Source organism: Nothoprocta perdicaria, unplaced genomic scaffold, assembly GCF_003342845.1.
Source record: "Nothoprocta perdicaria isolate Ctin4 unplaced genomic scaffold, notPer1 scaffold_93, whole genome shotgun sequence".
Lineage (NCBI taxonomy): Eukaryota > Metazoa > Chordata > Aves > Tinamiformes > Tinamidae > Nothoprocta > Nothoprocta perdicaria.
This window is the reverse complement of record NW_020456232.1, coordinates 1,300,859-1,323,938: the sequence shown is the minus strand read 5'-3', so window position 1 is coordinate 1,323,938 and position 23,080 is coordinate 1,300,859. Positions and strand designations below refer to the sequence as shown.

Sequence of the window (23,080 nt, the reverse complement as noted above, 5' to 3'; positions counted from 1 at the left end):
AACACTCCTCTGTCTCGAGATAGGAATCCCCCCAAGAGTTGAAACCAGATTTTAGAAAATGTATAATTCACAGTTTATATGGCACAATCGTGGTATATGATCTAGAATATAGAACAATATAGATAATCCTAACGAAGGTACTCAGGAAAAACAAAAATCTCATAGAGAGTGGATGAGGAGGCATCGATTGACGCTTTGAGGCCATCTTTCATAAAAAAAACAAACAAGCAAATAAAAAATYAAGCCCAAATTGTCACTATTCATATAACATGGATAACACATTTATCGCACGACATAAGGTATTATTAATACTGCATGTTGTTATGGGCTTATGCCCCAGACAATAACTTTGCACAGATTTCTGCAGGAAAAACAGAAGCCTTGACCTGAAAAGCCATCATAAAACTGAATGGAGAACATTGCTTCTAGTGGAAGCCGTGCAAGGCCATTTACTGTCAGGAAAATCATCAGTAAGTCACCACAGAAAGGACACTCCTAAGTGCCTTCTGCATAGAGAGTAATCCTGCAAATGACAATAAAGTTAACAAACCAATATAAGATACTGGGGATTTTTTTTCATTATATTTTACTACCCCAAATGCATCTTGTGAACTAGCTATAGTGGTAGCAGATGATTTTTCTGAGATACCATTTAACAACAATAAATCTGAGAAGGGTTTAAGAAGGCGGCTAATCAGATGAACACTAAAGACAGCAGCATTAGCAGTCAAGGTGCTAATTAAGAAAATCTTGTACTTTGTGGGCAAAGACCATTCCAAGTGTTCATACCTCCTCAGCAAAAGATCCAAATTGAAGAAAAAATGGAGTTCACATCACAAAATCTCATTTAGCCTCAATTAGTTACTGTAAATACAGCAGCACAACTACAGGACAACACAAGTATGGTGTGTGCAAAGTAATTACATAATTAGGGAAATAAGAGCTCCAACATATCTTGTCTTCATGAGCAAAAATAGACCATCATCAGAGTTCAACAGAAGAAAAAAACTCTCAATGTAAAAAGCAGAAAATGTGTTTCACTGCTATAAAAATCAACACGTGCACGGAAAATTGAATAAAGAACTGATTAGTATGAATGTGAATTTTGTTAGAAGATGCTCTCAGTTCAAGAGCGCTGGGCAGTGGGATCTTGGAACACTGGGTGAAAAGGGCTTRAAAGGCAGGACAGTGAATGTACATGGACGTTTCAGAAGCAGAAGCCTGTCAGAGAATAGCTGGTTAGAAGATCTGGTGGAAATAAAAGAGCAAGGATTGAGATGGAGGATTTGGAAGAAGCAACCAGCCTTTCCTGGTGAGAAAGAGAACAGAGGCAACAAAACTCGTTTTTCTACCAGCCTGACAAGAACAATATCCTCTTCTCTTGGAATACACTCCCTATGTCTCTTCTGGACCCCAGGAGAAGTGTTGGAGGGGGATGGACTATTGCTCACAAATATAGGCAGCAGTAAACTGGGGTTGGGGGACAGTTGTTTCTACCTTATGCATGACCCAAACAAATCAGACTGCCGAGAGGGCTCGCAAGCAGCTTCTCAACACTCTCCTTCATCCRTTTTCTCTTTATTGGGCCTTTCTTCTCAAGATAAAGCTTGCTGWTTACCTCTTTTCCCCTTTAACTGTTATATATTAATTTCCAGTTTATCATGAGAAGAAATGATCAAACAGAAAAGGAGGAAGCAGGAAAATCCAATTCAGAAGTGACAGGTACAAATTGTTTATTTAAGAAGTGACTTGACGAAAAACTACATTACAGAAATGGAAGGGAAAGGGGACAACTCTACTGCAAGCAACCACACGCTGATTTTTGATTTTTATTTTATTTCCGTTAAGGCACTTAGATAATCCCAGGAAGCAGGAACTGCAGATGGATAAATACAAAAGCAAATGAAAAATACCATTTCCAATTAGAAAATTGAAAAATGGAGTGATTGGAAGGGCAAAATACATGAAATGAATATATGAGAAAGTAATGTTAGGCAGTCTGGTTTATGTAGAAACAGCGAAGCAGATTTATTCCATTACTGAATTGACAGAGTCTATGCATTAACTGTGAAGGCATGCAAATAATTAATTTATCATAAAATTTTGATATTTCACCCACCTTTTGCCCTCCCAATCCCTCTCTCTGGTTTGTGACCTGCCATTATTCAGCACGTATTAAACTCGGGGATGAGGATGGAAGTGCATTTCATCTCTTTCTGTGTGCGAGGATTCAGAAGGAAACGGGTATTGCAAAGGTTCTCTCCCTGGGGTAAAGAGTCACTGCAGTCAGCTGGCTGAAAAGACAATTTAGCTAAAAGCTARTTCCCATTAAATTCTTCTTCTCAACCTTTCTCCTTCCTTTGCATTTATTGTCATTTTTACAGTTATATACAGCTTATCTAAACACCTCGTAATCTTGAATGCACTTATCCTAACAATTCCCTGCAAAATCAAGAAGTGTTAGGGAACTTTATAGCGTGTATGTCTGAAGGTTATTTATATGGTCTAACTTAGACACTGGAGCTAGAAGGTTTACTTTTATGTTTCCTATAGGGCTAAACAAAAAGCRTGGGGAGAAGGAGAGATGCTCTGATTTGTGACTTAGTTGGGCATGTTCAAGCAAARGCTCCTGTCTTAGCAGTGAGCAGCATGCACTAATGCTTAGTGCTGGCCCAACTTGGGTAGATCTATCTAGATCAATGTGACATTGCACCTTTAACTCCCGKCTACACGTGGCCTGAGGTCTCCTTCCTTGTGCACTTCTTTCCCCAGGGTCTCTACTTATCTTTTCAGAAGGGAACTAGACTAGGAAGCAGGCAAATTTACAGGAAAGAAAATAATCCAGGCATTGAATCCTACTGTAATTGGCAGAAAGGTGATCATTACAGTTTTAAAATCACTAATATGATTTTCTGATACTGCATTTTAAAACCTGCAAGTTGTTCCAAGCTGTATTTTTCATGTTTTCTAAAACAATATAATAYGATAGGCAGGGTGCTGGTGAAAAGAACAGGCTGTGAATAACTGTAATTTAAYAGATGCACCCAAAATGGATACATCAGACTAATCTCTTCAAATATAGCATGTTCTTAACATATTTAGTATGAACATATATATATGCATATATAAATAGATATTTACTTTTAGATATATATGCACTTTGACACATATATTCTTGAACATAAACAAATAGACTATTCTATATAAAATGTTCTTTCCCTTTGAATTAAAATTGTAACAGCTAGGTTATCAGGAGAATTAGCATACTCTTATCAGGTCTATATTAGTAACAGCAACCAGTATCTTGAATGTTCACTTGACTGTGTATCGCAACTACTCCATGAATGAGGTCATTCACAGAAAGGCAGTAGTTTTTCCTCTATTTTTCAAACTGATTTTGCACAGAGACATAAGAACTGCCTTGATGAACCTCCTGCCYATGTAAAGGTGTGCATATACAATCATTGTAGGACCAGTGACTTCATTTCACTGCTCATGAAGGAACATATTTTCCCCCATTTCACACATTTTTTTTTAAAGCAATCTAATCAGTTTACAGTAATAAGTATTAATACTTCTTCTAATATCTTTCCATTAGCTGGGTCAAACTGAATATCTTATCATTTGTCATGTTCCAGCTTTTCTTTTGCATTGAGACCTCATAGTTAGCAAGTAAACTGCTGCTGTTTTGGATTTCTGTAAAAGATAATATGTGCAGTGCACAGCATTTGCCCCTGAGCRATCACCCTGAGCAATCTCAGTTTTCTAGCAGAGATTTTGCTTGTCCTGGTTAAGTGTTGCATGGTCTCAGCTGGAACACATTCTAACCAAAACACTTGCAAACCTGGCCCTCTTAACTTTTTAACATATTTTTCAGTCCTTTTTCTTCAGAGATAGCAGTTTTAACATTCAAGTTAGCTTACTGCACTTGTTACAGTGGCTCGCAAGCCACTTGCTCTCATCTTGGGAAGGGTTTGCTATGCAGAGCAGAAGAAATGGTGAAACGAGGTGAGTGTGGGCTGGGAGCCTGGGGTGCCCTGTGCAGGGTGCCCTGGGCAGCACCTTGGTCAGGGTCTCCCCTCCCTGCTGAGGGACTTGGGAGCCCATCCACCCTGGAGATGCCCAGGGCTTGGCTTTAAGCTCAACTGTAAGCTACTGCTCAGCTGAGAAGGGGATACTGCAGATGCAAGTGCTTTGAGAGGTGAGAGAGAACAGACAAGGGCTCTTCTTAGTGCTACCCTCCTCACTCTGGGGCAATATTTTCTTGTCATCCTCGGCCTCATCCTCTTGTCATCTTTGGCCCCCATTCTTTATTCATCCTGTRGAAAACCCCTCTGCCCACTCCTCTTCCCTGTGTGGGAATATTGCTCGGTTTAAGAAGAATTCACTAGGCACAAAACTTAATAGCAGAAGTTGGATTTCCTTTGGTGACTCACGTTACCAGAAGAAAACGGGTCATTTTAAGCCAGATCCAGTAGGGGAATAGCAAGGAGCACAGGAAGGTCTGAGCACTGGATTTTGGCTCACCTGAGTCTCTCAAGCAGCCTTATTGAGTAGTCATCTCCTTATTTAAGGTGGATGAAGGAACAGATTGACTTATATGAATAAAAAGAAAGAATCACAGTGCTGATTTGCTAGCTGGTCACCCAGGAAGATCTCACTGACACTCAAAGATCAGATCTGTCTGCCACCTGATTCCCATTACGGACCATACTCAGCTTTCACTCATGCTGATTTAAACCACCAGCAACTTGCCCAGCTTTAGAATGTTGCTTTGATTTACAAGAGTATAAAATGGAAAACAGCCTAGCCTTTCAAGTAGTTTATTTTCCTTTTCTTTCTCATGTAGCTCCATACAAACCTTAGCAATTTTTTTTCTGCGTTCCAACAGAATGATACGTGTGAGAAAAATAACACTCTTGTGTTATTGTGTGAGAAAAATAACACACTACAAACACCAAGTTGAATTTCTTTTATGTGTCTCATTAAAATACTTACATTTACATTCTTCCTACAAAGGCTCTGTGACATCTTCATTTAAAAGCAAYGATATCAGAATTCATTAAAATAAATTTTGAAAAGTATTTTGCATATTCTCAGAGGAGATGTGATGCCATTTGATTTGAAAGTGAGTATTCTCTAGTGTTTTCAAGACATATGTGTATGTGTAATTTCAACACAGGAAGAGATTTAATTACCACAATAAAACTGTGTTGCATGTGTTCCATGTACCTTTTGTGACCTGATATCCATTGTTCACAATGTGATATACCTTCCTGTACAAATAAATAATCATTAAAAATGGAGATTTTTGTGTAGAAAAAAAATACGTAGAAAAAATATACCCATGCAAGCAAGAAATTTACGATCCCAGTTACTTGACTGAAGTCTTTTGATCTCAGATCTAGTCACAAGCCAAAGGCACTTCAGGGAGCTTTTGGGTATAAAACTGGCATATAAAAGTCAGTCTTTTTCATGCTGACAAGCGAAGCAAGTTTATTTACTATTCAATTTACAGGCTTAAAGAGCATTTTCCTGTGTTCACCCATTGACAGAACTAGAGAAAAAAAAAAGAAAGAGACAATCCTAGTTTTCTAAAGAATTAGCCCGCAACTAGGGACTACCTAACAATTTAAGCAAACATCAGGGTTTAAGCTACTCAAAGCTTATTAGATAATTAGGATGCTTGTTGCTTAGGACTTAAGATGCTGGCAGGTGCTTAAGTCTTCAAGTAAAGAGTCCATGAGAAGCACGCCCTTCAATTTAAACGCACCTCATGAGATACAGAAGTGTGAAGATGAYAGATCCTAAAAGATCAAGTCAAAGGGAGAGTTTGTAATCTCAGCCTAGAAAATGTTGGTTTTGTAAAAGCATTCTTTTAAAATATTTGTTGTTCATTGAGACTAAGTAAATTCCACTCATTTCTTCATGTTATTGCCCATTYAATGAGGCAGAACAGCATTTATTATTCCCCTCTGAATAACATGCAAGTACCAAAACCCAAAGCTGAACAGTGAAACGMACAGTAAATTATTTCCAGTCCTATTATTTCTGTACTTCTTTGGCAGACACTGCTATAACTCATTTTAGCTTMACAGACACGGATTCAAGAGAGATTTCTCTATAAACTTCAGAGATAGTAGAAGACACTAATAGCAGAGGTAGAGTTTTACCTAAAKGTGGAGAAAACAAAACGAGACCTTTTCAAATAATACAGTGGCTATCAGGTGACTTTTTCCAGGCCTTTTTGCACTTAGTCTGAATATTATTTTAGGAGGAGAATGCCCCTCTTGTTCAATCCAAACCCATGGACTGCAAAGTCTCACGCAACTCAGGAAGCTGAAATAACCTCCAAACTCTTTCCCCAGAATTCCTGAGTAGCTGCCCCTGTGGTTAAACTGGAAAACATGTGGAAATGTTTGAAGTGAACTGCAGCTAACCCAGCAGACAGTTTGGCTTCCTACAGGGGGTAAAGGGGTAAAAAAAAAAAAAAGGAGATTGCAGTGCACATTGCATTAGTAGTGTGAGAYCTGCGAGAGAGTTGAGTTCTGTGCAGTTGGGTGAAATGGCGAAATGGCACTGGAATATTCATCAAAGCCCCCACAAACTGCTTCCTTGCAGATCAGTGGTTCTGTGCTCTGTGCTTTACTGAAATCAAATCTAAAGCTACTGAAAAAGACACTTGCTTTCACACCCGGAGAGGTGATTTGGGAGCCCTTTCCCTCAGCAGCAGTTCTACTGAACTCAATAGCTTTATTTGCATAAGATGGACACAATACTTTATCTAAAGCACTTGTGAGAAGCTGTAACTTTCACAGAGATCAATATATTTTTAGATATTCCAGGAAACCAAAATGTATGGATCTGAAATGTATTAAATCATGCATTAAGTTTTCAAATATTCAAGTAATATTGCCCAYGAATAGTGGTTTTCTTGTAAAAACAGGTAGACCAGATACAAAAGACCCTGGGGGGGTCCCTTCCAGCCCTACAGAATGAAAAGATGATACTTGAGGTATGTGAGGATTGCTACTGCAGCATCTCACTAATTTGTTCTGTAAGTCCTTGAATATGTGTCATTTTATGTTCCCATAAATTTTTCAGGTACAGGGCTAATATTAATTATTGATTGGATATATGTGTCGACTCCCACTGGATGCAATTAATAATGCATGCCATGCTGTAAGATAATAAATGTATTCTCTGAAAGTGATTTAGTATGCCTCTGATGCTTATACTTTCCATCATTACAAACGAGGTTTCTCATATATATATATGAAGATATATATATATATGCTTCCATTATATTTCTTGAGGGAAAAAAAAGAGAATTTCATACCTTAGAGTTGTACTCAATTCATTTGGGAAAAAGAGAGACAGGCAACACTTAGAATGAAGTTTGCRCCAGTTTATGGCTTCCCTACAGAACTGATGCAGTCCTTGTTTGGGTAAACCTTACCCTGAAGATTGTCAGGCTTCCCCATCCCTACGGGAGAATGAACCATCTGGCAGGACTTGGCTAAGGTGGGATTGTGGACACTGGAGTAGGTGGGAGCGGAAAAATGAGTCCAGGCTCCAGAACCAGAAGTCACCTACCTGACAACTCCCTCGATAGCTCTGGCTGCAAGAACATGGCCCAAAGAGGCCAGCTGGCTTGGGAGCTGGGGCTGGTTTTGATAGCATAGGAGTTTCAGCTAATAGCTTGGTATTTGCARGAGTTGCACCCAAAGTGAGGCCTATGAGCCTCAATAACAAAACTCTCATTGATTCCAATTAGAGGGGGCCGGGGTCTATTTACTGTAAGTGAGGCAATTCTCAGAAAAATAATTAATTCCTTGTCATGTCTCCTGTGTATTGATCTTTGTAATTACAATGAAATGGGAGGGATGAGGGGAAGGGGAAGGAAACGCACTTGATTTATGTTTAATTTGATGCACAGCCTGAACAAAGAAGCCGAGATGCAAAGGCCATGCCCAACCTCAACACAGCCCCTCGTGCTTACTTAGGGACCTCTAGACGTGGCCAAGTGGATTATCTAAGATCACAGTGCTCTAATGTACAGAATTCAGTACTGAGAGGTAAAGAGCTGTGTTTCTAGAGCAGCTTTTGGAGTACCTGGAAGAGATGCTCAAGGGAAAGCAGAAAAGGGCAGGACAAGCTCAATGTATATTAGGAACAAAGAGAAAATGACAATGAAGGTAGAATGGGGAAGAAAATAAGAACAGGCTGTTGCTGATAATAAAGCTGCAAAAATATAATTAAATAAAACAGGAGAAAAGAAAAAATATATGGACTTGTGTAATGATGCTGTTAGGAAAAAGCAGCATAGGAGCATTTAAACTTTGTTTCCACTAAACTTTCCCTAATATGAGCTAGAAATTTCTTAGTCAGTCAGGCTTCAACTTCTTAAGAAGATGAGATGTTCCTTTTCCAAACTTGGTTGTGGAAGTGGTTGGCCTGGTCCCATACACAAACAGGGATTGATGATTTCTAGTTTCTACAGCATCAGAGATAAGTTTGTAACTAAGATATCCTCATGACGTTGGCAGATCCAGCATGAAATTTTGGGCCCGTAAGACCAGTCCTTGCATTGACCTCAACGGGATCACAACAGGCAGGAAAATTGTTTTCAACTTTTTTTCCAAACAGAATCAGTTCAGGAACTAAAACTCTCTTCTACTCTTATATGAGAGAAAGGCATCTCTTATATGAGAGAAAGGCATGAGAGTCCTGCAAACAAATGCTGAAACACAGTCTCACTCATAAACATTATAAAGAAATGAAGGAAATTCAGAGTTTCAAGGTATAAATCAATTCAGAGTTAGGTGCCTCCATCTAGACACCTGATATTTTAAACAGAGCAAAAAGCAGACCCTTTGCCTTCAGCGCACAGAGCTGCTTTGCATGGAGATTGAGCAGTTTTTAYAAGTTGGTGTCTAACATGTCAACACCCTAAGGCGAATCATCCCCCCGTGAGCTCCCCGCAGCGTGCCAAAGGAAGCTGCAGACTCCCATTCCAGCAAACATTCATGCCCTGCAAGCAACGTGCTTGCTGGCTGTCACACACCTCTGTGCTGAGGCACAACACAGCAAACTCTTGGTCACTGATAAATAACCAAATTATAGTGATTGATGCTCGCACATCTGTCTCCAGGGGCTTTATTGGAAAGAATACAAAAATAGGAATCCCTTTCCCCCTTAAAATACCAACGTTTTTGTTTAGAGGGTGAGTTGACCCTGTAAGAAAACCCTTTTGACATAGCAAGCATGAGGCCAGCGCATTAAAAAAGTTTCTCTTCAAAGGGCTGAYAATTGCATTAAATATATTGGTTCTTCTCAACTGGGAAGATACTTGCTCTRTTTCATAACATACACCCTGTCACTACGGAAGCTTACGAAGCAAATATGAATATGGAATAYGAACCAAAAGATAAAAAGAGACTAATAAAACGAGCAATTATGTTTTGCCTAAATGCTCCCATGCCAATAAGAGGCATCTACCATCATATACTCCCCAGAGGCCACGCATTTCGGCATGTGGGAAGCACAGGAAGGCAGCCAGGCCCTGGGAGACACGATTCTTCAGAGGATTTCTCCCTGATTGCCGCCGATGGCCGGATGCAGGGACAGAGAAGGGATCTGCAATGGCTTAGTGCCATGACCCAAGTTTTGGCATGGTGACAGCTGAAGGGAGAGTCTAATGCTACCCATCCAGCACAGTCTTTCCAAAGGCAACCCAGGTACTTGGTGACTAATCTTCCGTACAGATGTGCTACGCATTAATGAATCAACAAATGAAGAAAATCCAAAGAAAAGCATACAGGCACAAAGAAGTAATTAAGTGTCCAAATATTTGTGGAAAACTGGTATTAGAAGAAGTGACTGATTTCCTTTAAATTACATTCAGCATTTTTTAAATTCATATGCCTGAGAAGCTCGTGATCATGCTTTGAATCATCAAATTCAAAACATATCAAGAACTTTATTTTGACCCAAATGCCCAAAACATTGAAAAGTTCTGACTTATTTATAAAATGAGTGTTAAAATCAAAGTAGAAAATCAGAAATCCAAATATGCTTCTTTTTTTAAACTACTGCAAACTGCTATCTACTCAGATGTTAGACTGAGTCTCTTGCTATTTTACAGAAATGAGATGACAACATTGATTAGGTGACACCAATACTAAAATTCCAGCTCTAAAATGCAAGCAGGGAAACATTAGGACTGTGGACACAGACAAGAAATTAAAAGTGAAGCCTAGAACACATATTTGAGCTAGTGCAGAAAACATGGAAGCAGAGATGACACAAAAGGCTATGAAGAATCATACTTGGATATGAAATCTCATGGAAACATGTGTCTATACAACACTGTGGTTACACAGTTGTGGAGGTTTTCCCACAGAAAAATCATATCCAAATGAAGAATTCTGAATTTTCTCCACTGAAGTCAATGGCAAAACTACTACTAGCTTTAACAGCAGCAAGACTCAGCCCACTGTCTTTAGCATCAAAAAAGTATATTTGTGTTTCAGGATACTGCACATCAACATAATGCACAAAATYAAATAAGAGAAAATCCAGCTCATCATATATAATAAGTACTAATAGTATGAAAATTGTTCACTGTTTTCCATAAAAATATTTCCTTGGCAATTATCATAAATAACTAAGGAAGCATGCTAAAAAGATATCTCTCTTTTTTTTTTTTTCCCGTGTAAACTGTGTTTTGTTTTTGTACGGCTGSAGCACCTTAGAGCGAAGGGCACACTCTGCTGGCCAGAAGCAGCGTTTACACTGAAGGCTTTTTAACTATATGGAAGCATTAAAAAATAAATCCACTGATGTGGTATCTAGACTGGTGCTAGCACTCCTGGCTGGCTGCAATTTATCTMTTTTATCTTCAGCATCAGAAAAAGTATCTATGGTTTATGCATGGACTGTCTTTTTTAAGCACCCATACATAATGCACAGAACAGTTGTTTTTCTTGAAGAACATTTTAAAGCAATGTAACATTGTTCAAAACTCTTTACCTTCGGTTTTTCATCCAGTATTTGCTGACGAATCTCCTTGTGCTTCTCAACAAGTTTCTCCTGTCTTTTACTTTGAGCATCTTCTAGCTATAAGAAAATACAGAAATGATATAAGAAATACAGAMACAGAGTCCTGTTTCAGGAATTGCATATCCCTTCCTTTCCCATCCTCACCCCATCACGTTTTTAATGCAACAAAATTAAAAAGTGATCATCCAAACTGTGACTATTTCTAACATAAGCTTACACATCACTCACAAGCATCACTGAATTCCACAGCTGTAACAGCTTATGTGTGCAATATATATATAACATTTCACACATAGGATTTTAAAATCAGACATGTCTAAAATATTTACTGTAGACTGTAATGCAACTCAAAGCATTCTTCTGTCCCCAAAAGCAGAGGACCTACAGTCCCAGTGTCCTGAATGAACATGCTGATAAATTTTGGATCTCATTTAATACAGCACAAACATGTGCCTGATGCCAGCAGGAATTAAGCCCACTTAAATTGCTAAACATATTCTTTAGGTTGTTTCCTGAATCACAGCATTTTTGAGTGAAAATGGGCCAAATCTTGAATCAAAATTTCTCTGCACTGAAATTAAGAAAAAAAAAAATCAGCAGTGGTATATTCCACTGTAATTTCACACAGCAAAACACCCACTGCAGCACTTGCATTTAGCCCAGAGCAAATCACCTATAGSTACAGAAAACCTTGTACCTGTAATTAAAATGACTTGTATTTACAGCGCTCTTAGAAACTGTACAAATGTAACGAATGTTAAAATACACTTTGCAATTAAATGTTTAGTAACTCTAGGAGTTCTTATGCTACCATTACACTCCTGAGACAGCAAGCTAATTAAAAAAACAGCAAAACAAACAAAACCTTTCTCAGTATCTGAAAGCAACCATAGGTGCATTTCCTTGAATAAACACAGAACACTCAGTGACCCAAGCACTGCATTAACTCTATTAAAAATTGCCCTCACCATCATACACCCAAAGACTGATTAATGTTTACTCAAGAACTACATGAAATTCCAGTTTTGCTTTGAGTGGAGTGACGATAGCAGTCTACGCAGTATGTGCTAAAAACCTGCACTTGCATAAGCTAAGGACACTTCAGAAGCTTTTAATCTTCAGTGTAAAAAACCTCCAACGTGCAGGTTGACACATTGCAGGTTGACATTGCCCCCCACCCCTAAATGGAAAAGGCAATGCACTTTGCAATGCAAAACACATGCAATGTCTGACATACCCTTTTTATGTACTGCACCACCTCCTGGATATACGAACGAATCATTTCAGTCTTCTCTCTGGGGAGGAGCAACCACAACGTTATTRCAGTCAGTAAGCTCATGTCAATGCATTTTCATCCGCCACAGTTCCCCACAGAAGGAGCAAGGCTGTGTGGTGGACGTATGGGTCTGCCTTGTCACCTTCCATCTGCTTTCTGCACGTGTCACTGCATCTCAGTTGTATGAAGCACTCGGACTCCACTAGGGCCAACCACAACAGGTTGTTCCCATAGGGTCTTTTGGGAGGATCTATGCTCAAGGTGATGGATGCATTTTTTAAGTCCCTACATGGACTTCTAAGACAATGCCCAACCATAAGTTGATGCACAGAGCCACTCTGTGGCACATGATCCCGTAGTGAAGCCGTCTTTGCCAGCAAACAAACCTACCAGTGACCCTGTGGAGACAACGGCGAAACTCCTGCTAAGCTCAGAGCAGACTCCATTCTAATCTGTACCACGGAAAGCTGAACCTCAATGAAATATCTGATTTTTAAGTGACTCAGTGTGATTCTTATTAGGTAGCTTTTGGAGAAAAACTGAAGAAGAGACTCCTTAAAGGATGAAAGCACATAAAATAACAATTCATGGAAACYTGAGTTGACTAGATCCAGGAGAGTACTCTAAAACCTAAGTCTGGAACAGTGAATTGTTACCTATTCAGATGGCACTAAAATCTGATGTCTTTACGGAGTTATAAAAACCCTGGGTAAATGTAAGAATTTAAAAAAAAATACACACACATATAATACATATATAAAAAATACATATATATACTATATATACACACTGCATGTGTGTGTGTATTGCATATATGTATGTACACACATATATATGTGTATTAATATAATATATATTGTTACAGTCTTTCCCAAATATGTGCAAAAAAAAAAAAATTCAAATCAAACATTCGCCACAGAKGACTCAGGTGGAATTCACCAGCAGGTCTCCTACACCCTGTCCTACTTTACGGGCGAGGACAAACTGCTGCTCCCAACAAAAGCACCCTTTCCCACGCAGTTCCTATCTCACCTTTCCCAYGGGCTCTTTCAAAATCTTGGCAAAGGAAAGCCCTTGGGAAACATGAGGAAAAAATAAAAGGAAAACAAAAGGAAAATACTTTTATCTTGCCTGTTTTCAAACCTTTCTCTCTGGTGTTTCATCAACATCTCAGCTGGGAAATCATTTCCTACTGCAATCGATAGGACGACAATGGCCAATCTCTGGTTTCTAGTATGATTTTCATGCCATTTTAACAACAGTAGCCATCTTAAATCATTCTGTCCCTTTTTTATAATCAAACATTCTCATTTTGTTATCCTTTCTCTAAGATGCTAAACAAAACTGTCTTAATCTCTGTCCTTAAAGCAGTTTTGTTTGTATGCCCTTTGTGTGTGCGCACATATATATGTGTGCTTGTGAGTGTGTATTTTGGATTTTTAGTGTCCCTCCTGTATAGTTAACTGCTCTTACATTTTACTAAAATAAACACAGTTGACAAATACCTTAAAATTAAATGCTTCATTTTTTTTCTGAGCTGYCTGCCACAACAGATGAAGGATAAACAAACCTAGATAACCTTGGGAAGAACATAATCAACTTGCACAACTTCAATTTGCATTGTCTTGTGGTGCACAGATACATTTAAATTAATATTTCTGTGTCTGCTCACAGAAATTGCACCCTCAGAGATCAATTCTCTTTCGCTAGAAGTAACTGCATAAAATTCTCACTAGAGGAGAATCAGTAGCAGAGCATCTGGGGGAAACACATCACAAAAGTAGAGCAAACCCTCCGATAAGTTGCTGCTATTTAGAGAGGCAGCTTTAACAGATTTAAGAAGAAAAGATAACTCACAAGTGAAAACCTACGCTAAGGTGAAATTCCAAGCTGCAGGAAGTGAAGCCCCCGAGTCTATTTATAGCCTTATTCAGAGCAGCAGTGTTTGCAAGGAAGTTTTTGGAAGAGGCTCTTGGTGAATCATCCTCTCCCCCAAGTTCTTCTCTTACGCCACAAACAAACATGTGCCCAAACAGCCCCTTTGCAGCAGTGCCAGACTCTCAGTGCCTGCAGAACAGATCAGATTTGTCCCAAGAAATCAGACAGGACTCCACTCCTGTAGTCAGCTATTACTGCCTGACTAAAAAGGTACCCCGTATTGAGGGTTGACACCTTTTGATTTTCCAGTTTTGAAAAACCTTGTGTCTCTTCATAATGTGTAAGGATAAATATTCAAGGACTTACTCTTCCATTTGATTTTTATCCTTAGATTTTGCTTCTGTGATCTTTTCCTGCCTCTTCTTGTCCATTTTTTTCTTTAATTCTTTCTTTTCTCTAAAGAGTGAGAAAATAAAGGTAAGTTCAGAATGTATCAAAACAGAACATAGGGAACCGCGGTCAATTGTAAGGGAATGGCACCTTACTTTTCACAGGTTTCTTTCAGTTTCTTTAGCTGGCTGTTCTGACACTCCTCTGCTACATCTGTCAACTTCTGAATAAGCTAAAAAAAAGAAAGAAAAGTATTTTCAGCTAAGCATCATAGCATCATACATGAATCTAAATTTTCTCAAAAGTCTGTGGCAGACATATAAAAAAAAGTTGTATTAAAAATTTTAASTTGTATTGTAAAAGTAAGTTGTATTAAAAAAAAAAAAAAAGTTCTACAAGTTCTAGTTGACTGAGCTGTGAACATGGCAAGACTCCTAACTTATCTGTGCCTCAATGTCCCCTACAGTGAAAATAAACATGCCTGAGGTGAGGACAAACAGCRGAGAGTGTTGCCCTTATGCAGGCAGGGCTTACCTTTAAATTTAAAGAATACTGATTAAAGCAGAAAAGTGAACAAGTAGGCTGCATCACCTCTGCAGTCTAAATTTGATCCCAYAAAGTGACCCTTCAGAACTAGGAACTGGAGAATGTACAAAAATGCTTAGCTAGTCAGATTCTACTTTTGTTTTTCTTACCTATAAGAACAAAAATACTGAGGATAAATTTCCCTCTAAGCATAAGAGCTCAGAATGAATCTCTCATCTGTAAGTCAAATTTTAATCAGAACAATTATTAATTCCAACAGCTCAGAGGGAAATTGTCTACATATTCTAGGTTAAAGAAATCACATATRATTACGATGCTACCTAACTGAGCAACGCAAAAAAATGAGACTAGGTTTTGGGATTGGACATTTTCCATTGAAATTGGAAAGGAGTTAAGTTACAGATGGACCCAGACAACTATGGGGGTCTAAAATGCTATTTTTTTAGAAATTAAAAATACTTTGCTATATCAAACTAAAAACAAAAAAAAAAACAAAAAAGTGATTCACACTCAGGGCAGTGCGTGGGAGCTGCCCTATAGGAAATGCTGCGAGAGATACGATCTCCTGGAGTTGCAGGCACAGTTTGCACTCCCACAGCACCCTGTAAAAACGTCCCGTCAAGCTGCAGACCATTCATCAGCATCAGCTGCCATCTGCTGAAGCTCCTCTATTTCAGCTCAGAGGGCCTGGGATCCTAACAGAGCTGTCAGCCAAACTCCAGCTGTAAAAACACGAGCTGCCTTGGCCTGATCCATGCAAAATATTTCCTCACCAGACACAGACGATGCCCTGCCTCCCTGAAAGCATTCAGTCTGCAAGAAGGCTATTTGCAGGCACAAGTTTGTGCCCYGGGGAATGTTTGAAGCTATTTTTGTTTGCTGATGTTCATGGCGTTTGGTTCAATTTGTTTTCCGGCTAGTCCTGCCTCCTTGAGTACTGTATGTTTAAAAAAGCGGCAGAACAAAATGGAAACTTTACACCCTCTTTACTGTGAGGGTGACAGAGCAGTGGAACAGGCTGCCCAGGGAGGTTGTGGAGTCTCCTTCTCTGGAGGTCTTCAAAACCCGCCTGGATGCCACATGCTGTAGGTGTGCCTGCTTGAGCGGGAAGGCTGGACTAGATGATCTCTAGAGGTCCCTTCAGACCTTGAATATTCTGTGATTCTGTGAAACACCATCCAAACACAGCAATAAGCTGGAAATTACATCACTGGAGGACTTTGTGGTAATAACCATCGCATTGTCCTTATGCCTTCTTTCTAAAGCCCTTGGAGAGCCAAAACCCTCGGAGTGCTTGAGGGCTGCAGGGAAATCAGGCCCTGAGCTCCCTCCAAGCAGGAGGACACACTGCTTCATCAGCCCATCTTCCTCCTTCGCTTCCCACGGAGGGAGGGCGGGCTAAGGAAGAGCAGATGCTTTGGCACACGTACCAGCTTAATGTGCTCCCGCTTCTGGTACTTCTCGCTGTAATACTGCTCCTGCCGTAGGTTCAGCAGCTGCTGCTGCTGCTTCTCCTTCAGCTCCACCAGCTTCTGGGTCATTTCCGAGTCAAGTGCGGCCAGCTCCTGTTCAATGGTCGAAGAGCTGTGGTCTGGGCTCCCTGCTTCGGATCTGCAAGGACACACGGAACTTCATCTGTTTTGAACCTGGTTTATACACAGCCCATGAAGCTCTGCACTGACAGATGCAGGGCATGAAGGGCATTTCAGATGTAGTAAGTCCATTATGTCAATAATTTATTTTTTTTTTATGGAAAAAGAAGTATTGAATCGCCCATTAATGAAGTGGGTACTGTTTTTAAAGCTCAGTTTACAAAGCTGTCATAGAGATGAAACGGGTTCAATATAGACAAGCTGCCACTGTGACCACCAACACCCACAATAACCAGATGCCCAGGGAACTTCTTCATCTACACCCAGACCTCTAGAGAGCTTGAATTTCAAAGTCTCCCCAAAAGTCATGAGAGAAAAGCACATTTCTGAAAGCCACATCATCATCATCTGCTTAGCAATAAACTGAAGGGCCTGACTTAACATCCAGATTTGTCACATGCTCTGCAACTGCCTGCTGCAAAAAGCAAGGAGCAGCCCTTAAGTCTGGCCAAGAAACTCTGAAGAAAGGACATGTGGGCACGTTGAAAGGAGGCGTGGTGACACCAAACTGCTCAAAGGGAAAAAAATAAACCCTTGCAAAAGGAGTATTGCCCTCAGGTAAATGAAACCCAAGGAGAGGAACCAAGAAGGAACCTTTTCCAAGAGGATACCCAAGGAGATGCAATGACGTTGTAGCTGCTCTGCTCAGGTGCTACATCAGTTGTGGCTACACCCAGGCCCGGCTGCTGGGAGCCACAGCAGCCGCAGCTCGGATACCACGAAGCTGCTTTCATCAGTTTTYACACCAGTAAATTACAAGTATATAAATAAACAGCCCACAAACATCAACTTCACCAAACCTTGGCTGAATTTCAGACATGGGGCATTAAACATCGATTGCTGCTGACCACAGACAATGCATTTTTATGACAATCTGACACACAAACTCCTGATAAAGTAGTGATTTGTACTCGAGTTACAGGCAAATAGCTGCAGTAATAGTTTTAAATGATAAAAACTGCCTTTTTGCTGGGAAGCAGTATTCTATTACAATTATTTTCTCTTTGAGATAATATGGACTTGCAAATTTGAAACACACATGCCTGCTTTTTTGAAATTCAACATCTATTTTCAAACCTTCAGATTTCCTAGTGTCTGCACATAAAACTTCACATCTCTGAAATCACTGTGACAGCTCGGTGTAAAGAAAGCGAGTGGAGTGTTTTATTGCCTGATTATCATGAAAGATTTATGGTCAGATCATAATGAAATACAAAAAAAAAAAAAATCATTTTCATGCAGAGATGAATGAGTCATTTTATTTATTCAGTTTGTTTTCCTGCTTAAATTTGAACAGGATATACGCTAGAGAAAAGAAAAAAATCTAAAATTATATTGCCTGGCACTATCTGTCCCACAAATCCATGTTGGGAAATTCAGTATATAAAATGTCACAGTATATGTGGTTGACAACCAGTCATTAAGGGAGTTTAGAAAACTTGAGGGCAGTATCTCCGAGCCTGAAAACTGGCTACAGTTAGGGGCGGCTGAACACAGATGTACCACGAGTGTTATGTTCCTATTAAGCTAAATGAGGCAAGCAAAAATGAATTAAATTCCTTGCTAGCGAGAACTCACGTYCTGAATCACAGTTTCTTATTGTAAGTGTAGCAGTCAGCGAATGCTTGTAGCTTTCTTCTCTGATGGTCTCGTATCAACTAGCATCAAGAAATTTTCTTATTGCTTGTTTAATGTTTTCTTCTTTAGGAATAGCAGCTGATTGATTTTATGCAAAAAAATAAAGGGCTTCTGTGATTATCTAATTGCTTTAAGAAATAAATTGTGTTAAAATCAGAATGCTGCCCTGGTGAGAGAAAGAGGAATCTAGGAGGGTACCCTTGCCTGATCAATCACTCAATTTTAACAATGTTAGATGTTGATTGTACTTATTTGTGCCTAAGTTTTGCCTGGAGTTAAGAATGAGCCTTATTGCTAAAAAGACTCCTACTATATGAACAAGATGATAGTTGTGAAAAGATTTAAGAATCACAGCAGTCTTTGTATTTTGAACTGATAATCAAAAATGCAATGCTCCTTCATTACTATCTAAACAAATATAGTAAAAATGACAAGAGCAAGAAAAAATGATAGGGCAAAGTAAGACTGAGGAAGAGATATGGCACAGAAGGGGGATGCACTCAGCAACGAAGTCAAGCAATCATTAAGGATCCCTAAGGTGATGAGACGGATCATCATTTAAACTGTAGTCAGATGTTAATAGCTCTAACAAGTCTTTCTTTCATGTAAATATATTGGATACTCCAGCGTCAGGTTTTTGTCAGGGTTCTAATCTGGAGATGATGATTTCTGTCAACAAATTCAGAATATCCGCTCTACCCACCAATAATCACATCATAGAGGGCTAAATTTCGTTTCTTTTGATACTCAGGCATTGCTTCACCTCCAGAAAGCATTCTCCGATGACCTGGAGTAAATTGATTCCTCAGTACGGACAAGATAATTATTTGTTGCTTGTACTTGAAAAAAACCACTCTTTGCTTGAAAAAGTTGCTACATAATGAAGTCACATTATCGAGTGTGGGCTGGTATTCTTTGTCCTAAAGGGGGTCAGCAAAGGAAATGATGGGATGCTCTGATAACACATTCTATGAGTGACCTGAGCAGGAAGGTTAAATACATAGTCAACAGGGCTTGGAGTGCTTTCATTCTTTCATACTGCAGTCTGGTTCCTGAACTGTTTCAGTATGAGTGAGCAGGGTGGTTGGACTAGATGATCTCTAGATGTCCCTTCCAACCTCAACCATTCTGTGACTCTGTGTAGCAGATGTCCCACCACATAGTTTGTGATTAAGCTCACTACCGAATCACTGGCTGCTGTTGCCAGTACAGCTGAGCTACCGATGAGCACCAGAGCTCAAAGACTCTGGACACAGATATTGTGTGCCCTCATTTACAAGGAAGGAGGTATGAAGTCATGAAAATCTTATCTACCTTCCAGAGAAATGGCTGCATATCATGAGGAAGGTTTTGTCTGATGATTCACATTGATTTCTTTATACCAAAGTCTTTGACTTTATTTTGATTTTTATCTGTACCCTCATGTCACCTCCACAGTGTTTGTCTACCATAAAACAAGACTGAGTAAAGATCTTTAATATTAAAGTCAGGAAAGCTGCATTCTACATACCGTTTCTTACTGTCTCTTTTTGCTGTTTTTTCTAAAACTGCTCTTCGTCGCAGGTAGTCGTTTTGGATTTCATTATACTTTGCAGTGTGCTCTTTGATAAGATCAGTGGTTTTCTTGTGATGCCTCTTTACAAGATCCTTCATTTCCTTGTAGTGCTTCTTCTGAAGCTTGACAAATGACTTCTGTTGTTTCAGCTCCTCAATAGTCTGTGCTTCCACTTCTGCAATGGAAAGAGCAAAAGCCACTTCAACATTCTCTGACTAAAATCATACATTACCAGCATGCCGAGATTGCCATCAGCAGGCAAGGACACAAAGCTTGTTTACTGATGTTAAATGCAAAGTTAAATGCAAATGCAAAGCTTCAACCAAGCAAGTAAACTCATCTGGAAATAAACAAGCTATACTGGAAATTCTGTACAAAGGGAAGCAAAACGAAAATTTAGGACAAAAAGAAGGCCCCCAAAATAGAAACATGTATTTTGTTCCTCAACTCCTTTCAGATGCAGAAGGTTCCCACTATCCCAACTATCTTAAAAGTATATAAACATATCTTTTTCTCTATCTGCTTAATACTTAAGATCTTCCTTCTCTCTAGGTAGGGTTTTTTTGCAGGGTATGTTACCACCAGAGGGGGAGCAAGCAGCCATTTCAGGTTGTCTTTGCYGTCTTGGATAGTCTGTTTTGCTATCCCAGGTTTGTGTGACCTGGGGATGTTGATTTGGGAAAGCCAAAGGGAAGTCTCGTTCCCAGACCTCTCTGCAGAATGGATGCATGAGACTGGAAGGTTCCGCCAYGCTCAGGGCCAGTCTGTTCACATTGCCTTTGAGGGAGAGTGCAAACAGCACACTGACTTGCATGTGTTTTACCTGTTCTCCACACCTAAATCTAGGTCTACACAACACCTGGATATGGAGTAAGTTCTAAGTTAGGGGAATGACTATAAAATTGAATTTAAAACCTAAAATCTCTCTCTATGTTTGAAGAAATGACTGCCAGTCATTCAGCAGGGCACTAGCTGATTGGCAGCCAGTTTGCCCAGTGTGACAGAGCAGGTCCAATTTCACAGGAGTGACGGGAGTGCTGCAAAGACTAATGGAGACAAAATAATTTCACTTCTATTCACAATACKTGGGGTGGCTTAGCTTCAGTTTTGATAATAATACATTCTTTTGCCCATGTGAAAGGGTAGCATAGCGTTGTGCCTGTAAGATTGTAAAATCAGGACATTTAAAAAAAAGCTTTCCYGCAGGGATGCAACACTGAAAGGGGTGCTCAGACATTTCATGCCTCAAARTTGAGGAAGGAGAGATGGTATGTACATTTTCTATGACTGACTTCAATCACAATCACTGAAACAAATATACAAGCCAGATGGTTCATTTCACAAAAGTATGTGCTTCTTGTGTATTTATTACCTGTGAGAACACTCTGAATAAGATCTTCTGTCTTTGCAGGTGCTTTCATTGAACCTAGAGATAAAAGAGATCACTGACTCGGACTCTTTTAAAAGCACAGCCACTGCTGTGCTTGCTGGATTGTATTTTAAAACATGGCAGCTCACACGGAACATAAGCTGACATAAGCATTTATTAATCATTTGAGAAAATAYGTCTCTTGAACAGAAAAAGCAGCAACATGGAAAGCAACACTAGTCCTGAGAACAAATACCAAAAACCTACCTGAGCATCCGTGTTTTACTTATGAGAAGGATGTTATTGAACTCCCTGATACCACTCACCCGAGTCATTTACACTAGGCTGATGGTTAGTACAACTGTTTTATCTTATGAGGACAAATTATGAGGTGCAAAAATTGTGAACACGAGATGAATCCAGATCAATTAGAAGTCAATTAGATCAAGCCTATGAACACTTTAAATGTTAAACATTATAAGTACTGTGGTTTAACAAGTACTTATTAAAAAGAAGGTATCAATACAGAATCTAAATATCTAAAAATGTATTGTGTATGTGAAATAAGATCTAATAACATGCACAAATTAGCCAAATTGTAAAAGTAAGTTAAAGAGATTTCCACAGGTACAATAACAACAAACAGCAAACACTGACCAAACGTTGCCCATAATGATTTTAAAGGCAACTTTCTTAGGTAGAAGATATTAATATATTTGAAAAAGACTGGTGTGAAAATGCCTACCTATTTACACACATAAAAAATGCYTTTTATTCTTTAAAGCACATGAAAAATCTTTAGGCAGATTTATTTTACAAAGACTTAGTTATTAATTTACCTGGTGCTGGCTGGCTATGGACAACCTGAGTTGCTGGTTTCGGCGTAAGAGAGGCAGTGCAATTCACTCCATTTTCTGCTGGTGTTGGCCTGGGTTCACTGTTGGCTTCCGATGGTGCATCTCCATGGTCAACCTGAAAATACATAATGATTTACATTACTATTCTTAAGTAATAGACTCCAAATTATTTACCTTCAGATCAAGTTTAGCCCCTTTTTATACTGTAAAATTCTGTAAAGGCTATAAATAAATCTTTTTCTAAGCAAAGAAAAAAATATATCTTTAAGGGCCATGGTAATCCAGGTGGCTCCTTTTTTTTCAGGGTAAATTTCAAAAAGAAACAGAACATGTATTATTCTGTAAAAGCATTTTTATTCTAAGTAGATACAACTCAACTGGGACATTTTTCAGTACAGTATATATTAGTTGCACCAGATGTGAAAACTGTATTTTATGGAAAAGTGTTGTTCATTCCTTTAATACTCTTTTAGAAGTATTGGCATGAAAATATTGCTCAAATCCCCTGCTGCGAGTAAAATGTGCACACAAAATTGCTTTTGAATTTCAGATAYAGACACAGCACTATCTTTATTCACCATTTCTTACAGCACAGGGACATACTTCTGATTCCCAAGACTGTACATTCTTCTAGTCATACTCCAAGAATAATATGTAAACAGAACCTCCATCCTGCYGCATAAAAACCATCTGCGGTATCCAAATATTTAAGCATTTTCCGCAATCTTTTCTCTTTCTCTGCTTTCCTGAAGGTTTACAGCGTGCATCGCACTATGCACTGAACACCACACGACCAGCCCTGTGGCCACCGGCTTTGTGAAGGACAAGCAAGTGCCTGGTGCTCAGCAACACCAA

At 39.3% G+C, this 23,080-nt stretch overlaps 1 protein-coding gene across 2 annotated transcripts in view; it reads right to left on the bottom strand.

Annotated features, from left to right (window-relative positions):
* Positions 1–23,080, bottom strand: part of PLCB1 (phospholipase C beta 1) — a 145,129-nt gene that overhangs the window by 41,149 nt on the left and 80,900 nt on the right. For both annotated transcript variants that reach the window (XM_026052907.1, XM_026052908.1), the window contains exons 21-28: positions 22,208–22,340; positions 21,372–21,425; positions 19,955–20,174; positions 16,585–16,765; positions 14,764–14,840; positions 14,585–14,674; positions 12,302–12,359; positions 11,035–11,121 (exon numbers count right to left, since the gene is read on the bottom strand). In XM_026052907.1, coding sequence (XP_025908692.1) covers positions 11,035–11,121; positions 12,302–12,359; positions 14,585–14,674; positions 14,764–14,840; positions 16,585–16,765; positions 19,955–20,174; positions 21,372–21,425; positions 22,208–22,340 — 900 coding nt within the window. The remainder of the gene's footprint in view (positions 1–11,034; positions 11,122–12,301; positions 12,360–14,584; positions 14,675–14,763; positions 14,841–16,584; positions 16,766–19,954; positions 20,175–21,371; positions 21,426–22,207; positions 22,341–23,080) is intronic.